Source organism: Corvus kubaryi, unplaced genomic scaffold, assembly GCF_017639235.1.
Source record: "Corvus kubaryi isolate FWS band 111438036 unplaced genomic scaffold, C.kubaryi_AGA036_p1.0 69, whole genome shotgun sequence".
Lineage (NCBI taxonomy): Eukaryota > Metazoa > Chordata > Aves > Passeriformes > Corvidae > Corvus > Corvus kubaryi.
The window spans coordinates 4,673,253-4,688,545 of record NW_024582057.1 but is presented as its reverse complement, the minus strand read 5'-3'; the positions used below and the strand labels follow the sequence as shown (position 1 = coordinate 4,688,545).

General features: G+C 42.9%; 1 protein-coding gene and 1 long non-coding RNA gene across 7 annotated transcripts in view; one reads left to right on the top strand and one right to left on the bottom strand.

Annotated features, from left to right (window-relative positions):
• Positions 1 to 10,808, top strand: part of HIVEP1 (HIVEP zinc finger 1) — an 80,133-nt gene extending 69,325 nt beyond the window's left edge. The window contains 3 exon segments of the mRNA XM_042049173.1: positions 5,704 to 6,221; positions 9,085 to 10,155; positions 10,157 to 10,808. Of these exon segments, the coding sequence (XP_041905107.1) occupies positions 5,704 to 6,221; positions 9,085 to 10,155; positions 10,157 to 10,234 (1,667 nt within the window). The 3' untranslated portion in view covers positions 10,235 to 10,808.
• LOC121674660 overlaps positions 1 to 15,293 on the bottom strand; it is a 52,199-nt gene that overhangs the window by 5,121 nt on the left and 31,785 nt on the right. For 3 of the 6 annotated variants that reach the window (XR_006019749.1, XR_006019744.1, XR_006019745.1), the window contains one exon: positions 10,656 to 10,939. This is a non-coding gene — a long non-coding RNA (uncharacterized LOC121674660). Of the gene's footprint in view, positions 1 to 7,818; positions 8,632 to 10,655; positions 10,940 to 15,293 lie in introns of those variants that run through there. The other 3 variants (XR_006019746.1, XR_006019748.1, XR_006019747.1) reach the window with 3 other exon arrangements.

The following is a 15,293-nucleotide window of genomic DNA, read 5'->3' as shown; positions in this document are numbered from 1 at the left end:
TGACTAAGTTATAAGCTGTTGAGCTTTATCACTGGATTTGGTACAGAAATTGCTAAGTCTCTGACAGCTCCTCAGTAAGTCAGGTTGTGTGGCAATGATACTGCAACTAAAACTAAAAGCTGTAAGTTGAGGTTCTGAAGAACCTTTGTTTTAAGTACTTTGTAGTATGATGATAATTAGATGGCTGTTGCTAAAACCATGTACAGTAAGGACTCCTATAGGAAAAACTTCTAATAAAATGAAAAATACCAAAGTACATAGGGAGACATATTTCAGTTACCTAATTCATAGCATCCCAGCTGGAAAAAGCAGTATGTGGACTTACTAGCCCCAGGCACTTCACAAATGGACATATTAGGATGCTGATAATTCCAGCTAAAACTATTGTGCTAAAGAACTGGGAGCTTTTTCTTTCCTGCTCTGGGGTGCAATCTCAGTATAACAGAGCCTTGTCCAACAAGCTCAGCACCAACACCACAAACACAGTAGACGGCTGACCAACTGAGGACTGACAGCAAAATAAATGAAGGACTAAGGTGTCTTTACCTATGGTTTGTATACGCTTCACTACATAGGATTAAAAATACAGTTTTCTTAAAAATAATTGTAGCTGGCATGTGAACAAAATCCCCAGTCAAAAGTTTTGTCCATGTTTCTATTAAACCTTTCTTTCCAGCTGTTCCTAATTTCTCCAGAGTTCAGATCTGTAAAATTCACTTTCTCCTGTGAAGTCCAGGAAGAAGAAAGAGTCTTTCTAAGGGTTTAAAAGAAAAGATTGCAGCAGTTGCCGGAGGATGAGAGGTGTTACCTACTCTTCCAAAAAGACTCTTTGTAAAAAATTGAGGCTGTCTTGAACAGTCTGTCTGTTAAAATGGTGAGAGTTGAGTTACAAATTCAAAAGAGAAGTAGTTTTCATAAGCCTTCACTTAATAGTGTGAAACTTTTTTCCTGTTTTCTTTTTTAAAAAAAAAACTGTGAACTTTCATGCCAGAAGCCATTTCTCCATATGTTAGGAGCCTTTAAATTTATGATACATCCTTCAATTCGAAAATACCGCACACCTCATGTTTTACAACCTCATGCAAAGTTAAACACAGAAGTCATTTTGTTCCCTCTGGAAATTGAGTCCGTTCTAGTTATGTGTGTGTGTGTGTATATATATATATCTATATCTATCAGCTACATAAGCATATGGTTATAATTGTACACAGTTCAAGATAGGAAGTGAAGAATTAATTTTCCCCAATTAAAACTGCCAGGGAACTTCAGTAGGCAGTGTACAATTACCAGAATGGATTGGAGCCAGTACTACTTTGTTATAAAGACACTGCTTGGAAGAGTCTTCCAGCACAAGGAGTGGTCACAGCCTCAGCCCAATGTCTCCTTCAAAGGAGACCCATAACCCGGCCTGGATCTTCTACTGCTTAAAACTCCAGCATCGGGTCTTCTTGTAACTCCACAGTGATGCTTAATGGGATCACTGATTGGAAAAGCTTGGGCACCTCTTGTTTCAGCAAACATGCATGCAGGTATAAAAGCCAGAGCAAAGCATTCGTGCATTGCCAGAACAAGCAAGTCAGGAATCTTTTTTTTTTTTTTTCCTCATCTGATGTTGCAAAGTGGTGTGGGAGTAAGGGAACCACATTCATCGCTGTCACCTCGCCTACACTGCAGGCTCTGGCTCCAGGTAACCACACTCAAATAGAAGCTGGCAAATGCACAAAGGGTGGAGGTAAACAGGGAAACAATAGAGGGAAATTATATGCCATGGAGTCCTGCATGTAAGGAATCTGTGTTCCACACACAGTTTCCCTTTCTCTTTCCATGGCTTTATTGTAGAAAGCTGGGATGTATGCAGAAAATTCCTACATAAACAGCATTTGCTAGTAAATCCCGTAGCATTTTTAAGCGTTGATTTGAAAGAAGGTAGTTTCTTGTTGTAAATCAGGGCATTGTTTGCACATATGTTTTCTTTGCTTTACAAATGTGACAAGTCAGTCTAATCACTTCAGGTAGTTTTCTTGCCAGTAGAAACAATCATTTGTGATTGACATCAGCTTTCATAGAAAATGTGATTCATGTGGAGAGAGGGAGAAAAGAGACAAAAATAAGTAGGATTTCATAGAGGATACTTATGTGATGTTGGTAAAGAGACTGAATTTAAGAGGGAGTCCAGAGTAAATTCCAAGACTTTGCAATGCTCCCTGCATTATTTAAAGAGTTGCAGGAAACCTGTGGGTCACCCTTTAGATGTGACACAGTCTTCAGTATCTGTTACAGAGGCATTGAGGGAATCACAGAATTACAGAATATTCTGAGTTGGAAGTGACCTACAAGGATCATTCAAGTCCAACTCTTAGCCCTGCACAACACCATCCCCAAGAGTCTTACCATGTGCCTGAGAGCATTGTCCAAATGCTTCTTGAACTCTGTCAGGCTTGGTGCTGTGATCACTGTCTTGGGGACCCTGTTCCAGTGCCCAACCATGCTCTGCGTAAAGAACCTTTTCCTAATACTCAACCTAAACCTCCCCTGACACAACTTCAGGCCATTCGTCCATGTCCTGTCACTGGTCACCACAGGGAAGAGCTCAGTGCCTGCCCCTCCTCTTCCCCTCACGAGGAAGCTGTAACTGCGATGAGGTCTCCCCTCAGTCTCCTCCTCTCCAGCCTGAACAGACCAAGTGACCTCAGCAGCTCCTCTAATGACTTCCCTTCAAGGCCCTTCACCATCTTTGTTGCCCTCCTTTGGGCACTCCCTAATAGCCTAATGGCTTTCTCACATTGTGGCACCCAAAACTGCCCCCAGCACTCGAGGTGAGGCTGCCCCTCTGCTGTCTCTCTGCTGCAGAGCACAGTGGGACAATCCCCTCCCTTGCCTGGCTGGTGATGCTGTGCCTGATGCCCCCCAGGACACGGCTGCCCCTCCTGGCTGCCAGGGCACTGCTGGCTCATGTTCAACTTGCCATTGACCAGGACCCCCAGGTCCCTTTCCATGGGGCTGCTCTCCAGCCTCTCATTCCCCAGTCTGTCTGTACATCCAGGGTTGTCCTGTCCCAGGTGCAGAATCCAGCACTTTCCCTTGTTGATCTTTCCTGTTGGTGATTGCCCATCTCTAGTTTGTCAAAGTCTCTCAGCAGGGCCTCTCTGCCTTCAAGGGAGTCAAGAGCTCCTCCCAGTTTTGTATCGTCTGTGAACTTGCTCAGTGTCCCTTCCAGTCCTGCGTCCAAGTCATTTAAGAAGATGCTGAAGAGCGCAGGGCTGAGGATGGAGCCCTGTGGAACCCCACTAGTGACAGGTCACCAGTCTGACATCACCCCATTCACTGTAACCCTTTGTGCCCGACCCGTGAGCCATTTGTTCACCCACCACATGGTGTGTTGTTTATCCAGCTGTGTGCTGGACAGTTTGTCCAGAAGGATCCCGTGAGAGACACTGTCAAAAGCTTTACTGAAATCCAGAAAGGCTACATCAACTGGCTTCCCTTGGTCAGCTGGGTGGGTTACCTTATCATACAAGGAAATCAGGTTTGATAAGCAGGACTTTCCCCTCATGAAGCCACGCCGGCTGTGACCGATGGCTGTGTTGTCCACCAGGTGTTTTTGAATACCTCCCAGAATAATCCTCTCCATAACTTTACTAGGCACAGAAATGAGACTGACTGGTCTGTAGTTTCTGGGGTCCACTTTCATGTCCTTGAAAACTAGGACAACATTAGCCACCTTCCAGTCAGCTAGGACCTCTCCAGATTCCCAAGACTGCTCAAAAATCATAGAGAGAGGCCTTGTGATCACATCAGCAGCTCTTTAAGTATTCTCAGATGAATCCCATCTGACCCCATAGACTTCAGGGATCCAGCTGGAGCAGCAGTTCCCACACAACTTCAGAGTCAACTGGGAGTTTATCATTCTCACAGTCATGGTCCTCCAGCTCAGGGCACTGGGACCCTCCTAGCTTGTAATTTGTATTGAAGACAGAGGTAGTTGTTTCCATTCAGAAATCAAACATATGTAGATGTTCTAACATTTTAGATATGTTTTCTTTGCAAGTTACTGATGAAGAAACACTGTTCATGTGAATAATAGAAATGACAGAATTATAGAGAAAAAAATACCAAAAACATTTAGTCAGTCCACGTGTTATTGTTAATAATATCTTTAACAATCCTATTTGCCATAATTTTGGAACAGAAGTTAATGAATAAATTTTTCCACTAAAATGTATTTTCTATTTTGAACAGCTTTGCCTGTGGATAAGAATTATAAATTAAGACTATTTAAAATTCTGATAAATATTTTTGTTAGGATCATTCCAGTGACCTGGAGGATTTGGGGTATTTTTAATATGTCTGACATATTCACATCTGCTGTAGTAAATGTAGGAAATCTAGTTCCCGTATTTAGGTAATGTACAAATTACTGTGTAGGCAAAGAAGGGAAAAGTCATTACAGAGGGATTTTTTCAAAGAAGCTATTAGTTCCTAATTGTATCGCTCATCTGAAACCATAAAGGCTTATGATGATGGGTAACTTACTGAGAGGTAACTCAATTAAACCCATTTATTTTATCTGGAGTTCAAGGTGCTTGTTTTGGTTTTGGTAACATAGCAGCCTAAAGTATAGGCAGTATATTCAAATTCTTTTAAGGGTCTGATTTTTTTCAGAATTGTCCATTTTGATGGTAAGTTCCTGTGTAGATTTCCCTAGAATAGCATCTCTGAGCTTTTATCTAACCAGACATCACTGGTTTTACAGAGCCAAATGATTTTTATGCTGATATGTTTTTTTGGACAGCTCAAGAGACAGACCTTTAATCAAATACAAAATATGAATGTATTCAAAGCATTTTGTCTTTTATAAAATATGATCCCAGACAGCCTGGCTTGGAATCAGACACAGCAGATGGGATTTTTTTGTCTCTTTACTAAAGACGACTCTTTCTTTCCAAGTTAGATACAAAAGAAGGTGAAAAGCTATAGTAGAACTGTATTTTGTAGAGAAATTTACCCCTAGACAGCAGTTTGGCTTTAAGACTTGACGTCAGGAGGGCTTCTTTACGCAAACAAAGATTCATAGGTAAGTTTTGATACAAAGAGGGCTTTCTTGGCTCCTAGGACATCTTGGGTGATTTTTGAATAAACCTTTCCAAACATTTGTGAAGTGAAGAAATCTGGTAAGGTCTAATTTTGGTCTCTTGCCTGTTAACGAGACAGATTCTTGACTAACAGCCTCCAGTCTTTCTGTTTGCATCCTTCAAAAACCTTTGCAGCCATGATTCATATTAGGTACAAGGACACCCACTTATGAGTCAGAACCAGCCAGAGAATATCCCACTGCTAAGGTTGACAGGCCAGCTCCACATGTCAGCACTGGGAACCTAATGAACCAGGAATCTGCTCACTGCTCCCCAAAGGAAGAGTGAAGGGTGACTTTGAGCAAATGGTTACAAATGGCATGGAAGAAAACGGCCAAATCCAGAAGGTTAAAAACAACACGGAAACAGAAGATGAAAGATTATGTAGCTGTATAGTAAAATATGTAAGCTGGAAAATAAAAATTAAATCTTCCCTCTTGCTTTGATGCAGTGGGGTATGACTGGAAAATACATATGCCATGTGGTTTTTTGGTGTTTTTAGTTGTTCTCTCCTGCTTCCTTCTCAGTCTAGGGCCTTCATTTTCTTGCCTTCTACTTCCCACTTCTGCAGGTGAGAAGCAAAGATTTGGCTATGACCGGTCAGGATATGACGTGGAGGAGTCTGATGGTGGAGATGAAGATGAAAATGACAATGAGGATGATGATGAGGACAGCCAGGCTGAGTCGGTGCTATCCACAACACCCTCGGTGACGGCCAGCCCCCAGCACCACCCCTCTCGCCACGGCCTGCAGGATGCCGCCAGCACCGACGACGACATCAGGCTTCCAGACTGCTTTACTGGGGCTCACACGGACTCCATGGATGGTCTCCCAAAAGCTCTGCTGACCAAGATGACTGTCCTTAGCACAGTGCAGTCAGTCAGCAGGACCTCCAGGTCGCCAGTGGAATCCACCCATCAGGAAGCACATGAGGACAAAGCCCAGGAGAGAGGAGTGGGTCCCTGCGGTGCCGGTGCAGCACTGACAGACATTGCTCCTGCATCTCCAGGTCGCCAGATGTCTGTGGATTACCCTGGTCCAGAAACAGCCTTGGGCCACTCCTTAATATCAACTGCAGCTCTTACAAAGGTAGGAGTATTTAACTCCAGGGAGAGAGTGGTATTTTAAGTCCTCCTTCCAAAAAGATCTTTTTGGAGATTTTTCAGACATTAAAGTGTTTGCCTTTCCCTTTATTCTTAGAATTCTTGGTGATGAGTCTTTCAGAAGAGTTAAAATTAATCAAGGCACAAATATGTAGGACTCTAGAAACAAGGATGTAGTAGAAGCATTGCTTTTCAAATTCTTTAATTTGATTGTATTCTTCCTGAATGGATTAATTTGTATAATGGTTATTTCAGCTGATGTTTGGAGCTGGTAGATTGTATTACAAATCAGAAGGAAATAACAAATATGTGGAATGAACATATGGTGGTGGTCATCAGAGGAAAGTGAGAGAATTCAGCAATCATTTCACTCTGAAATATGATGATACAATCATTGGTAATTCCAAAGGGAAATTAATCTAGTCCCAAAGTGTTTTGCCTTATCACTAAAAAAAATGGTGCAATTGCTTATCTATCCTCCAAATGTGCTTAATAGTAGAATTAGAAAGAGCACCAGATGTTCAAGGAGACTGGGAGATTGCCCTTGCACAATAACGAAAGGAGAGATGAACACGGGACTGAGACCTGAGTTCCCAGTGCTCTCAGCTTTTCTCCAAGCTGAAAGAAGATTTTAATCAGAAAAGGACGAATTTTGCCCATGCACATGCTAGACACCCAGCTTTTCAAAGCGGTGTGCAGAAAGGTGAGATCAGTCTGTGTACAGGGCTGTGGGAGCGTTCAGTAATTTTGGCAACTGTTCTCTTTAAAATTGTGCCCAAGAAATCACAGAGGGAAGCAGCAGGTGTTGAGCCCTTTTCTGTTCATTAAAGCGGTGGCTTTAATGGAGTGTGATGGGGACAGTACAAGTCCCTTACCTAGCTGACCCTAAAGATATCTTTTGGTAGTTTTGAATTCTTACTACAGACCATGAAGGCATTCGTGCTTTTCAGAATATTGCTCAGAAAAATAAAATGCAGAATAGTTTAATTAAAGGTGTAATCAGAGCACTGCCTTCTCCATGATGAGTACAATATTTAGATATACTACATTGTACCATATAATCATTGTGGTTGGAAAAAAATCTTGAGATCAAGTCCAAGCGTAAACCTAACTTCGCGTGCAGTTATAGAAAAAAAGTAGCAGATAATTTTCAAAAGCATAAATAGAAAAAATTTCAGTCTATTTTAAGTACTTAGTGGCTTGGTTTTTTCTTTGAAAATTTATACTACTGGATTTATTTTTTTGCGAAGTTTAAGGTAGCAAACTGTTGACAAGGAGAAACAGTAAAAATTATTGCTGCATTGCGTTGTTTGACACAGGCTCATCCGTGTTTGTAAGAACTGTGAGTTCATGTGGCAAATGGAAATTGGAGTGAGTTTGTAGTGTGACAGAGAATAAAATGATCTCTGATCACTGTATATACCTGCCATAAAATGGGTAGGGTGTTCCTATTTGGAGTTTAGGTTCCATTGTTGCCAGTGGATACCAGAAGGACATTTGACTGAGTTTACTCCCTCATTAAATAGAACCACTGAAGCCTTAAGTAAATATTCACGCAATTAAAAATGTTGAACGGTGTTCATTTATATAGGTTTAATAATTGTCTACATTAATACATTTTTCAAAAAAAAGAAGGCACATAAGTAGTACAAGGCAGTAATTCCTTTCCAGATTTTCTTTTCCTTTCCCAGACCAAAAGAAGCATCAGCCTTGTGTCTCCAGTGGTTAATCTACAGTCCGTTCCTATTGTGAATGGCTGTGGATCCCAGTTCTTGCAATCAAGCCAAGGAGTCAACACAGCTCAGGAAGGCTGTTGTACGTTCCTTCGAAAGCACCCATACCAGTTTATCAGGATTTCTTGTGAGGTGTCAGTTCTGAGAAAGATGTTGGCTTCTTTCTCACACCCATCTTCTCATTTAGACAGGTCGGCACTGCATAGCCAGTTAATCATATTCTCCCTTTGCCAATACATTTTCTACCAGCAGATTTCCAAAGCATTTTTTTCTGTTTTTCAGTTTTGTGCCTGCTCTAGAGAATTTTTGAGAGTTAGGACTGTATAAACTAAGTAAGGTTGCACCAGTACGTGTGTGATGAAAATGCCTAAAACGAGAGAGAGAGATCGCAGTTGCACTTTCAGACTACTCGTTCTAGGAGGTTCTAGGAAAGGAGTTGCAAGCCTTGGTCAGTAACAGGCTGTAGGAGAAGAAAAGGGAGGATAGAAATAGGATTGTAAGTCCAGGTGTGTGCACCGAATAAATCACGGTGAGCTGAGGCAGCAATAGGATGTGGATCCCACGTCTCACTCCAGTATCCAGCCGTCACCTCCACCTCTGCAGGAGCTGTAGTTGTCAGCCATCTCTTGTCACTGCGTACCCTGTCTGCCACATTAGAAGCACCTATGACAAATGTGCCATGATGCTGCCTCTGCCTGCCAGAGGCTGTAATGCCTTCAGGAGAGGAACTTGGTGCATCAAAAATGCCAGCTTATGCTTATTTAACCTTCGTGCCTGAGGCAATTTCCACATAGAACAGTTCTCCAAAGCATTCTCGCCACTTAAAGCACACATGCAAAAGATATTCAGCAATGTTTTTGAGCATTAGTGTTGAGAGAAATTAAGCAAGGGTAATTAGGAGAGGAAAATTCAATTAGTGGGTGAGGAAGGAGTTGGAAAAAGAAAGGAAGGAAATCAGTTCATTGTTCAAGCTGAGCACTATATACTACAAACCATTTTGTTGTTGTTCTTTCTTAAAAGGGGGCATGGGAAGCACTCCCAGCTCCCTTGTGTTTTCGTGCCACTGAAGGGCAGCTGTGGCTGCCACATTAACACGCCTGTGTTGTTCTCTCCCAGAGCACGCCCTCCATCAGCTCCCCATCCTCGCCAGCAGACCACAGCATGCAGACGACAGCACCGTCACCCTACACTGAAACCCTGGAGGAGAAACCGGCTGCCGAGCCGAGGGCTGCACAGACTCACCTCTTCAGCCACCTGCCCCTGCACTCACAGCGGCAAGCCAAGGCTCCCTATGGCATGGTGCCGGTCGGGGGCATCCAGGTGGTCCCTGCCGGCCTGGCCACCTACTCCACCTTTGTTCCCATCCAGGCAGGGCCAGTGCAGCTCACTATCCCAGCTGTGAGCGTGATTCACAGAACTACCAGCGCCCTTGGTGAGACAGGTGGCACGGCTGCTGGCACCACCGCAAATCCCGTGGGAGTCGCCGAGGTGAACAGCGTGGTGCCATGCATTCCCATCGGCCAGGTGAGCGTGCCGGGCATTCAGGGGCTTGGCACACCCAACCTGCAGCCTCTGCCACCGCTGGGCATGGAGACAGTGAACATCCTGGGCCTGGCAAACACCAACATCGCCCCGCAGATTCGCCCTCCAGGAATTACCCTCAACGCCGTGGGCCTCCAGGTGCTGACAGCTGGTGCGGCCCCGCAGGGCACCCCCAGCCCGCAGGGACACCTTCCTGGCCTGCAGATCCTCAACATCGCCCTGCCAACCCTCATCCCCTCCGTCAGCCCCGCCAGCACCGAGGGGCACGGAGCCTCCGAGGCACCTGCCGCAGGCTCCAAAGCCGGCGAGGTCCAGCTGGAGCCAGCTCCTGTTGGCTTCCCCGCAGCCGAGGCTGGCCAGGCCAGCCGGGGTGCTTCTCCTCAGGCGGTGGCTGGCGGCCAGCGGTACAGTGGGAAGAGCCATCCCGAGCCCACCCCGCTGACCAACCCCATTGGCCCGGGGAAAGCTGATCCTGAAAAGACTGACCTCGCAAACCCCAGCAAGCCAAAGCGTGACCTCCCTGCTCTCCAAGTGAAGAGGGCTGCCCCGGCAGAGCCCCGCTCCAAGGTGAATCCCAACACGTTAACCAAGTCCCCAGTCCACCGAACTGTCACCCCGGACAGACAGGTACCCAGGCCAGCCGCCCCCCCCCCGGCGGCAAAACACGGTGCAGTTTAGCGATGGCAGCAGTGACGATGAGGATAGACTTGTAATAGCAACCTAGTTTTTGTTTTTCATTGTGTTCTTATTTTTAGGGTTTTTTGGGTTTTTTTAATAACACTTGCAGGTTTCTTTGCAAACCTTCCTTTCCTTAAAGCACATTTTTCTGACACAAACCCATTACTAATCTTCGTGCAATCATGAACTCTTGACCAATAATTGTTGTTTCTTGTCAGCTCCAGCCATTTTTGTACATGTTGTATAGACGATTGTGCCTTTTGGAGTTTTATGTTTAGAAACCTGTACAGATTGTTGAATATATATATATAAAATATATATATATAAAATATGTATAGTAAAACCAGGTAGTTGCTTGTGTTTAGTAAGTAAACATCCTATGTCAGATAAATAAAGGATTAAATTATATGTTGCACTGTTAAATGTAAATTTTTATGGCTGTGGGACAAAGTTTCTGTGTACAGATCTAGTATGTAAAACTCCATATTTATTGTATCCATATTAGTCTTGGAAAAGGGTCTGTCCATCTTTCTTGTGTAAGACGGTAGCTTTACACTTCAAAGAGAAATACAGTATCTGTGTTACAAAATATTACAGTAAAATTTTGTTTACTGACTTTACCATTGCTTATGTTGTGCCTTCTTGATGCAGCCTGGTAGTTGGAGAGGTGCTTAACTCATTCCTTTCAGTGCCCTTCCAGCTGGTTCAGCTTGAAAGGATCTGGTGGTGGTAAAAGCCCCTGTGGTTTCACCTGCCATGGGAGAGAGAGCAACTCATCAGGCTTTACTTGGAGAAAAATCTTCCATTTCTAAACATCTGGCAATTGCAGAGTGGGGAGGGAGTCCCTCAGCTTTCCATAGAGCAAGCATCCATCCACCTTGTGGTTTTTTCCTAACTAAAATTTGAAGACTTGCCTGGGGGAAAATGGCAAAAGGGTCAAGATGAAATATTTTTTTTTTGTAATCTTGAACTATAAAACCACTTTTTACTGACATTAAAATGTTGTTACACAAGAAAGGAATAATTCTTTGTGTGTTAATTGCAAAATCTGCCATACAGTTGGTGAAAAGGCCACTGCTGTAATGAGGGTTTGGCATTACTGATTACCATCAACCTCTTACAAGACTGTGTTTCAGGTGATCTTCATTTTACAGGTAGACAAAGCCATTTTCTCCCTAAATACAACTGTGTGTTACTCATGCAGAGAAAGAAAAAGGGACTAGAAGTCTGACACACACAGCTAATATGGCTGTTTTAACAACAAACCTGTTACTGTGGGCATACAAAGAATGGATGGATCCTGGCATAATGAAATTTACCATTCCTCTGTTTGCACATAGTGAAAACAATGTAGAATTATCACTGAATTGTTGAGGTGTTCCAATTATGGCAGGAGACACTTCTGACAAGTTACAGGGCTACACATTCCTAGAAGTTTCAAATTGACATGGGATTCATGCTGTAATTTTTAAGTAGAGTTGGTTTCCTGCTGTGTCCTTTTATCACATTGTTACAGAAGTTTTTATAACCTCTTTAATAACAAAATTCCAGTAGGAAACTGGAAGTTGTAAATTAAAAGCATGATCACCTTTATGGAATTAACAAGGATGAGCACATATAAAACAACTGGAAGAAAAGGATGGGAAGCAAATCTGGAAAAAAAAAGGGAGTGAACTTGAATGTGAGCTGGGCTGCATTGTTCACAGATTAACTCCTGTATCCATCTCAAGGAAGTAATTCATACCTTACACTGCTCATATTCAAGAGCAGTACTATCCTAGATCCATTTTTAACTTTACACTGGCTTTTGTACTGTACTCACATTGTGCTCATTACATTATTCCATTACAGTGTGTTGTAAAACTGTAGGCGATGTTGAATGAGCTTTATTAACTTTCAGAAAGAGCATTTCAGTACCAGAAAGTCATTTCTATTACTTGTGATTATCAGGCAATTGTAGTAATCCTGCAATTAGAAACACACACAGTAGGAAGGAGAAATTACTCCCATCTGACATGAATGTGCAGAGCCTCGCTGAGGGCCTGAGCACCCGAACCACCAAGCACTCTCAACTCCCATTGAACCTAATGAGAGTTAAGAGTCCTCAGCTCCCCGCAGTGCCGGACTTCAAATTTGTGAGTGTCTTTTGTGCAACCCCTGTGTGAAGTGTCACTGTGTGTTTGTATGTTCTTTTTATAAGCGTGGTGTCAATGTGTCTTGTATCATTATCATTTATATCTATGTGAGATTACCCCAACCAGCCAAAGGTAGAACTGAAACATTGCTGTGTTACATGTGCTTTGAGAGCCTGAAGCTTTTTCGAGTAGAATCAGGTGATGGTTTGCAGTTAATGAACTTGGGAAATTTTGCATTAGTTTTAGCTCCTTTGAAATGGACACCTAACAGTAAAATAGAACTATGATAATTAATTTGAGCATATTTGTCTAAAGCGTGACCAAAAAAAGATGACAGAATCAGATAGCTTTACAGCAAAATAAAACTATCTCCAGAATTTTGAATGCCATCACAACTTACCACTATTTCTCTGATTTTTATAAGGCAGCAGTAGGTAAGAAATTGCTGTTGCACATGCCCCTAAGTCCTGATTTTACTAAACTCCAGAGATTTACTGTATACACATCTTAAATACATTCTTGAGGAGCAATTTGTTGTGCTCTCATATTCTGTTCAGGATTAATTCCAGGAAGTCTCCAATTTAACACAAAATTCAGCTTGGTGAATTGGGTGATCTACATCTGTCTTTTCTATTCTAGGTGTTTTGAAGACATCAAGGGCAAGAGATGGAAGCATATCTTGAAGAGTAAGAATGACATGAGAACAGATATGTCATAAAGAGGAATGTTAAGACATATCATTGGGGTAAGTTCATATCAGGACAGTAGGGAGAAAGGACCAAGAGAATGGGCACTGATTCAGCCATAAGGCCCAGAAGATGGGAGTTGCTTCTGGGAATGTAAAGCTGCAGGTCAAGAGATCTGAGGACAGATACTGAATCATCACTTACCCAGGCAAAGCAGATAAGCCACATTTGAGGCAGGAACTCTACTATTGGCAGGTAGTTGCAGATATATATAATGTTCAAACCAAGGTTGGAGGAAATCACAGTTTTCTAGAAGACTGTGGTCCTGAATATTACACTGTTTCCCTTCCCTCTAGGATGTTTCCAAATGGATATTCCTTGAGGTGCCTCTACAGCTTGAGCAACAGGAACAAGGAAGAAAGACCTGAGAGAAAGTTAAACTCTGTACCTCTCGTCTGTTAGTACTTGTAACCAACATCTATATACGTGTCAGCACACAGGGGTGTCCTGCATCAGCACAAGCCTGTGACCACTGCATTAGCAATTACATTTTCATTCTGAATTAATTCCTTTTGTTTTAAATTATATTGTATCTTTATTGTCTTGTCTAGAGTCATGAGTGATTGGGAAATCACATTCCCCCTGCCACAAGGATCCTTCTGTTCAAAGCAGTAGCAAACACCTCAGAGACCTGCCAGTGCAGCATTAGGCTGCTCTTCAGATGGTGTGAATTATCACAGCTGAATTGGAGTAAATAACACTGGGCTGTTTACTCAGGGATCAATTTTTAATTTTTGTCTGTCAGACACCCTCTGGCAAATCCAGCACAGCTGTTTAAACGTTAAAAGGCCAGAACAAGTGTTGCCTCTCAGTGTATCCAGGCACACTCTGGCATCTTCTCACAACCTATTCCCATCAGGAGGGTGCAAGCAGGTGCCAGATAAAGGCTGGCTACAAATACAGCCAGAGCACAGACATGGCATGGTCAGCTTCTGTGCGACCCCTGCAGATGCTTCCCTGTGATCTGCCAAAAGCGCTCACTAGAAAAAGAAACGACCAGTGGCCTGTGGCTCTTTCAGCTCAGGCCTCACTTGGTTCCTCATTGCATGATGTTTGCTGGGGATGTGGGTACCTGATTTTGGAGGCAGTGTGTCCATATAATAATAAAAATGGCTTTGGAACATGAACTCTATTAAATGTGTCTGTGTTTCCTGTTGGGGCTTTAATAAGCTACAGCATGGCCTACCTGTCACTTCTTAGGTCAAGAAATAAACGAGAGACAGACACATTCGATGTACCTGGCCTCAGATCTCTTGACTGTAGCATTACATCCCCAGATGCAACTCCCAGCTTCTGGACCACAGCTGAAATAAAGCTAACTTCATAGGTCCAGGGGTGCTCTGCCCTGCACTGGTTACTGCTGCTGTGCACACTTTTGTGCCTTTCTTTCTGAGCTTCAGATTGCTGTAAATTGTGCCCTGAGGCTAGAGCAGCCCACAGTTGCTCCATATCAGCCAGTCCCCTGCCAGAAAGTCTGATAGCAGTGTTTTTGCTTACAAATTCAAGTGCCCATCACATGCATTTCATCTCAGATAACCTACGTAGACTGAACACAGTATGGCCCACCTCTAAGCCACAGATGTACCATGAAACAAAGACATACCATGCTTTACACTTAGCTAAACATTCTGTATGGTTTCTTAACGGATTTATCTCACCTTGAGTTTACTGACATGTGGTTAAACAGAATATAAAATTAATTTATCACTATATAACTTACCCCAGAAGTCCTCATTTTTTGCAAGATAATCCTCACTAAGCTTTCATAAACACTGTAGTTTAAACCTGTAAACTGCCCTTCAAATGTGTTTAACATTGGGACAGTTTCATGAAAACAAAATTTAAAATCCTCAGTTTTATCACAAGTGACTTGCCAAGAGCCATGGAAACCAAACAATCCACAATTGAGAGTGCTCACTCAAGATACCTTCAGCTGACTTATCTGATGGGCCACTGCTTCAGTTCCTATGGAAAGGTCCTCTGAGACCAGTATGACCATCCCATAGTAGGGAATCCTTTCCTTGCTTTCCTGGTTTTTAATACAAACCATGTCACCCATCTTAGGTGACTTCTGGCCAGTCTCTAATTGTTACATTATGAATGACTAAAAAAAAAACATGGCTAGAATTGTCTTCCCATGTCTTAGGGAAATTTCCTTTCCCTGTAAGTAGTCTCAGCACTTACAGATGGTCTTTAAATGATACACCAAAGACTTAACACCATC